The 7306-nt window shown below is 31.2% G+C and overlaps 1 protein-coding gene across 1 annotated transcript in view; it reads left to right on the plus strand.

The window, feature by feature from the left end:
* The window catches only part of KIAA2026 (KIAA2026 ortholog), a 90379-nt gene that overhangs the window by 73424 nt on the left and 9649 nt on the right, over positions 1-7306 (plus strand). Inside the window, 1 exon segment of the mRNA XM_025051405.1 lies at positions 7080-7195. Coding sequence (XP_024907173.1) covers positions 7080-7195 — 116 coding nt within the window.

The raw sequence follows: 7306 nt of genomic DNA on the forward strand, positions 1-7306 counted from the left end.
TCAAGGAAGAGTTGAACTAGATGACAGATCCTTCTATAGTTAGAGCTTCATAGTGTGGCTTTTATAATTTGCTTTAAACCTTTTTGAATTACATATTGCGCACAGTTACTCAAATACAAGTAACATTTGGAAAATGTCAGATATTTTCCAAAGCTCCAAGTAAATTTGTATTATCTTCTATTTAATAGTTGCTTTACTATCTTCCACTGACATGAGTTCTGAAAAATTAAATAAATCTTTGAGGTGCTTAAGGCCAAAAAAATAAGCTTCGCATCATTCTGTTTTTGTATATTACAGAAGATATTGAAATCTTTGGAAAGACCCTGAAATTTAACGATAGAATAGCTCAGTGTCCTTTGTGACTTGGGGAAGAATATTATCAGAAAATAGAGAAGATTGAACACTAATAACTTTTCTACCATTTTACCAGACTACAGAAAAAGAAAAAAAAAAGATACATTATACTTTTGTAGGAAAATTAACCCAGAATCCAGCAGTGAGTCAAAAGGAGCCTACACAGAGAGCAGAGAGTCCACATATGGACACTCTAGTACTTTAAAATAGAGAAAGGCCTTACATGGAACCAATTTCTTTTAGTGAAGATATAATTCTAACAATTAGTAGGTACTTTCATTGGAACTAGAGCAGTATGAGATTTATTGACAGCATAAAACACTGATAGGCAATTGAAAAAACCTACATAAGCAGATCGTAGGAGTCCAAACATATTATTATTAGTCAATAGCCATTTAATATAGGAATATAGGTTATAGCCCTAGAAACCTGAACAGTACCTGAGAGTCACTATATTAAAATATAACACAGCAATTTGTTCATAATGATGACCCAAGTCATCAAGAGTTAAATTATATCCATTGTGTGTTCAGAAAATCTGGACGACATATCTCTTACAAACATTTCTGTCAATTTTTAAAATCCCTTGCATCTAAGGAGGAACCTTCAGTTAGCTAAGAAATTTACTCACTTACTTTGAATACTTACTGTGGGCCTACTCTGTGCTAGGCATTGCGATAGAGTCTGAGAAAGTAAAAAAAAGTAGGATACCGTCCCTGTATTTAAAATAGTCCCACTTCTAATTTCACTTACTTAGAACTTTTTATGCTCTTATGATACCAGGTGTAGCATTACTTAGTGAATCAGGTTGTACAGTGAATTGCAGAATCCACCTTTCTGATACCAGGTATAGATCTGATAAAATTTTATCAATTTCTTCGCCCACCAGTTTACTGAAAATGATCAAATTCAGATAATCAGCCAGTGGTTAATTTCCAGTCCAGGATTCTTTCTTCTTTGTATATGAAAATGGTTAGTTGGTCACATATATAGTTAGATTTTCTTCCCCCAAAATAGTAACTACCTCACTAGGAGTGTGATGTTATCCAGTTTTTTCTCTCTGCAAAGCCAAATGACACCAAAACTTGCAATAATATTGATGTAGTTGTTTGTCTTCATGCTTTCTAGTTAAATGCTAATTTAGTAATATAAGGAAATGTACATGCTATTCAACATGGCATGCCTGTATAATAAAATGCAAACACTTTCCTTTTCTGTTAAATTAGTCTTAAGTGAGTATGTGTGTGGTTACCTCAGTGAAAAGTACTAGCATAGGATAGTTCATATTAGGACATCTGACAATGTTAAAATACTTTTTAACTTTTCCATATTAATGTGCAGACATTTTACTGTACTGTCAAACTAGCACTTTTTCAAGGGGCTGTTTACCAACAAAGATGAATGCATTGTTTTACCCCCAAAACTGTGAATTTGCAGGAGCATATGAATATGGTGGTTGTTTCTTTAGGTAAGCAATAAGCAAATACTTATTACCATTTCATTTAATATTACTTAGACTATGAGAATGTCAAATAATTTATTAAAATAATTTAATTATAAGTAATTTGATTTGTACATACATACGAGTTTAAATTATTTGAAACATTTCTTTGTATATTGCTAGTGATTTTAAATGAGAAATCTTTGTGTACAGATCCATTTGGCTTTTCTAAATGTTGTTTACGTTTTATTTGAAAAGCATGATATATTGTTATTTAGTCCCTTTTCCACCGTGGTATTTATGTCTGGGACAAGAACCAAGCCTGCAACAAAAAAAATTTTGTCATATGATCCATGTTTCTGTGCTCTAACAACATATATGTAAGTAAAAGCACATAAAAAAAATCGCATTGATATTTTTCTTATACTCATCATGTTTTTGTATTCTTTTTTATAAAAATGTTTTTTTCATTTTTATAATAATGCCTTCTCATTTTAAAATATTTTTTGTATATTTATATATGATTTTAATTTTTCCTTTATATGACTGTTAATACCTATTTTGTTTAGATATAATACAAGAAAATCTATATAAGTAACAGGATGGTTTGTGTAAACAAGTTACTTTCACCTAAGTTTAATATTCAAACCATCTAAATTTATTAAAATGTGCAAAATATCTCATGGTGGTGAGATCTTTGATAAATGTGGAATTTGTTTTTCTCTTTTTTGTTCTTTTAGGTGTTCAATGTCCCCAGCATCATTAGATTGCCAGCTCCCTCTCCTTGAAACACCCAGCCAGCGTTATGCTGGTGCTGTTATACCCATCTCAGATTACTGCAGCAGAATGGAGTTGTTCTTTAGTTGTAAGGTAAGTTTCCCTCCCCACTCATTTCACACACATTGACTCAGCTTTTCATTTTATAATATTGTGTAGTTTTGTAAGTTTTTAAAGTTTCTTTCCCCATATGGTTCCTTAGCTTATTAATGTATCATATTCAAAAACTTATAAAACTGCATAATATAATAAAGGAGTTACCTTGTAACCATAGACCAGCTCCTTTTTGTAATCATTCCTATGAGGTTATAAAACCTTCACTGTTTGACAGTTGGGGCATCTCCTGGAAAGGGAGCTGGCAATCTGCAGCTGCTGTGTACATTGGATGAGAAAGTATTGAAAGGTAAGCTTCAAACTGCAACCATATTGTATGCCTTTGGTTCCATGGTATATGCTTGAAATTCATGCTCTAGTTTATGTTAAACTTGATAGTAAATTCATGAAAGAAAAATATTACTCTCCTTTTTTTAAAGTGACTTTCAGTAAATGTTTGAATTATTAAGTTCACATAACACATTGGGATCCTTAGAAAATATTTTTTATCCCTGAAAATAGTGAGAATTCTAATACTGAAAATAGTTCATTTATCCTCATTTTCACATACTCGTTTATAAAGAAAAGTCAGCGCTAAATTTATATATATAAAGCTTATTAAATAACATATTTTTATTAGAGAAACAGTTACAGCACTGTTCCACAAATGACCTGTTACTAAGTTTTCTACCTACCATCTTTATCTTTGATTCTATATTGATTAGTGCAGATAAAGATTGTAAGAGCCTTTCCAATTTTTATTACATCCATATTCTCTCATGTGTTTGAAAATAGGGAAACTTGCTGTTTTTATTTGTTTATTCATTTTTAATCTTTAGATCACTATAATTTTAAATATTATTTTAATTAAACAACAAAAATAAATTTGAGATTTTAATTTTGGCATTACAGAGATACCTACATGTAAATACAGATACTTATACAATACAGTCTCTTTCTTCTTAAGGAATTAATAGGCCAAGAGAGACAGTATTTGTGTAGTGAAAGGAGAGTGGATTTGAGCATTCGAGAGCCTAGAATCCTAAAATTTACTTCTATCTACAAGTACTTCCCTATATGTTACTTTAGCCAGTTTCCTTCTATAAAATTAAGTCCTAAGTTCTCTTTTAGCTTTAGTCATTTTAATCTAGAAGGAACATGATAATTGTTCTTAGTTTTTCCATTATATATATGTAAATAAAGTCGATCAGTCAGAAAAACTATTGCTAGCTTTTAGTTAATGACCTGATTTAAAGTTCAGAAACTATTTGATCTTAAATAGATTTTTATGTTAGACCGAAGTTGTTAGATTTACCATCTCTGACTTTTAAAAATTCATAACTTTTCTTCTCTTTACATTAGTTTCATTCTATGCTGTGCACTCTGAGACCACCACTAGGTAGAAAAGGACATGTTATTTTAATTCCATTTGGGTTGCATTGACCAAAGATGATGATACAGCAATCAGTATGAATTTCTCTTGTACTGTCAAGTAGTTAAATACCACCTTACTTTAAATACCAGTCCCAGAGCAGTGATTCTGAACTTTTTTAAACCTATGCCTCCTTAAGGTCAATATAAAAACGGTGGACACACATACCGCAGAGCAGGGTAGAGAGATGCCCTTTATCAAAGTCATTGTATTCTTTATATGTATCTTCTAGTCAAAATATTTTATCAGTCTTTACTGTCTATAATTTGTGTTATATAAATAATAGACTTTTTGTTTGTTTTCCAAATATAGAATGATTAAGTATTCATTTTCAAATGTAAATGAAGTACCATACCATCACTACCCCAGGTTGGTAATATGCAATATAAAAAAAAAAGGAAGAAGGCCAAAAATATATATAAAGTTAGCAGGACATAGATATTTCCAAACAGTTCAGTGGATAAGACAGAATTATATGAAAATTAGAAATCTATTCTCTGATTAATATTTATGAGCCCTACCCTGAATACAATCAGCTAGTTCCATAGTGTATTTTCTGGGCACTGGATTAACTAAAATTTAATAACCAAAAGGTAAAAATTTTCCTAATTTTTTAAAACTCTTTTTATAAAAATTAATGTTGTAATTTAGTAGAGACAAAAACAAAGCTGACAAATGTCTTGAAATAATGACATCCATCTACACAGTCTTCTCTTCTTGTGCCTCATCTGCCTAGTCCTCAGATCCCATAATACTGCTAGTTCTTCCTGCATTCGCCATCCCAGCACCACTCCACCAATCTAAACAGCAGCCATATGCCCAGGGTAACTGCATCTTCCATTCTTTCCCATATAACCCCCATTTAAAAAGAATTTAGCATGCCTGGTGCTCCCTAGTCTTTTAACGTCTTTCCAGTTAATTATACCACAAAGAGAATGTTCTTCCCACCTTCATTTCACATTCCTTTCCTTTTTCTGCTCTTTTTAACTTTGGAAAAGTTTCCTTCTACTCTCACCATTTCATTTTGGATCCAAATAATAGTTAAGTAGAAAACTAATGTCGATGTGCCTTGTTAAAGGGAAAAATCTCCATCGTCCTGTTTGTTTTCTGTTTTTTTATTGAAATAAAACCCTACCTGATTCCATAAGGAATTTAAAGTTGCCTTTTCACTCTCAATTAGCTTTTCAATTTTATTGTTTAATAATTTTGTTTTCATGGGTTAGAATAAGCGCTTTATACTATTGCATAACATTTCTTTGAGAAAAAATTAGCTTTTGAGGCATAGCTCGTTAAGTTAGGTTCTTTTAGAAAGCAGTTGACAAGAGGAAGATATGTCTGTGTAGGTTAGTATATTATATGAAATAAACTTTTCTTGAAATTATTTTCACAATATTATGATTTGTCATGCCACTAAGAAGACACAAGAATTAGTGAGCCTAGGTTCCATATTCGTTGTGTGCACATGCACATAAAATTCCACATCTTCCTACTCTTCTAATAAACAATTCTCCCTCTAAGATTTAAAAAAAAAAAAAAAAACCTCAGAGATAGAAATATAGTTGTTTATTTTTATGTGCATAAACATTCTCTTGGTTCAAAGTTCAAACTTTGAGGGAAATAGAAACTATACTGTTGATCCACTTAGGTCTATATGTGACTGAAATTTCCTTGACTGAAATGTTGAAGGTTTTAAATAGATACACAATTAAGAAATTAATGCATAGATTTTTTTACATTTTGGTCTAGGGGGTGGTAATTTTTCTGCTTTAATGTTCTACATATACGCAAATTGACTCACTTAACAGTTGAAGTCCAATTTTATGCATGTTAAATGTGACCTATAACATATTTAGTTCTGTGTCTTTTGTTATAAAAGAAATAAAATGAGTGAGCCATATAGTATGTGAATTATATCTCAAAGCTGTTACAAAAAAAAGAAAAATACAACATGATTATGTAACAGTAAAATGGTGATGGTGATGGTGGTGATGTTGATAGGTGTACACTAACATTGTAGAGAATAGGGAAGTTGGCTACCTAGAGCTATAACTTCTGTAAACTTATTGTTCCTATGGTATTTGAATAATTTTATGGGTACTGGTGAAGTATATTTTCGCTACAGGTTTTTATAACTTGTGTCAGATTAAATTTATGTGATACAGTTTTTAATAGATGGTGGTGTAGTTCTAAGAACTCGGACTTCAGCATCAGGCAGATCTGGGTTAAAGCCATAGGACCTTAAATTAAGTCATTTAATCTCTGTGAGCCTTAGTTTCATCATTTTTTAAGTTAGACTAAAATATATACACTTCATACTTAGAAGAGTTTTTATAGCAGCTAGAGTACATGTGCACTCTCATGCTCACTCGACCCCTACTTCTCTCTCCCTCTCCCCGGCACCTCCAAATATATATGAATGAACTATTTCAGCTAATACGTAGCAAACGGAAGGGGCATCAGTAATTATTTATAGCATTGAAAATGATGACCACTTGTTTGCTTTTCTGAACTGGAAGCATTTATAAAATAAAATAATTTAAAAATTTCCCAAGAAGTTCATCAAGAAGACTGGTTTTTGGATATGATAACAATTCTGGCTTTTCTCTCTTTTTCCCCCACTCTTTGGGAAAATTACAAAAACTTTACAGAAGTGAGCCGTATCATTTACATATTTAATGAGTTTATATAAATGTTACATATTTAGTAAATGATTAAAACATTTACAATTGACCCAATTAAAAACTTTAAAAAAATTTTTGTCTCCCATTTTGATTAAATAGGTTTTAGATTTCTCCTGTAGAATTGACAGTCTTTAAAATATACTGAATAAAATTTATTACTGGATACTTTTTCTCTTTTCTGCAGCCATCTAGAGAAGAGATACTTATTTGATGGGGATTGGAGTTTTGATTTTTACTCAGAAAATAAGATTTGACATTCACTTTTAAATCTAAGAGCTTTACTTTTAAAATTATGTTTCAGGGCAAATGGTATCATCGGAGGCAAGCTGTAAAAGAATTGCATAGTACATTGATACGTCTTTTAAATGAATTGCTGCCATGGGAACCAAAGTTAATGAAAGCTTTTCAAAGAAACAGGTAATTCAAGCTTTATAATCTGTTTTTACTTATTTTAGGGCTCTTTATTTAGGATTATGGGAAGATATCTTGGAATCAATTAATAGTTTTCTGTTGATTTGTAATTCAGAT

The sequence above is a fragment of the Pteropus alecto genome, unplaced genomic scaffold (assembly GCF_000325575.1).
Source record: "Pteropus alecto unplaced genomic scaffold, ASM32557v1 scaffold95, whole genome shotgun sequence".
In the NCBI taxonomy this organism is placed as follows: Eukaryota; Metazoa; Chordata; class Mammalia; order Chiroptera; family Pteropodidae; genus Pteropus; species Pteropus alecto.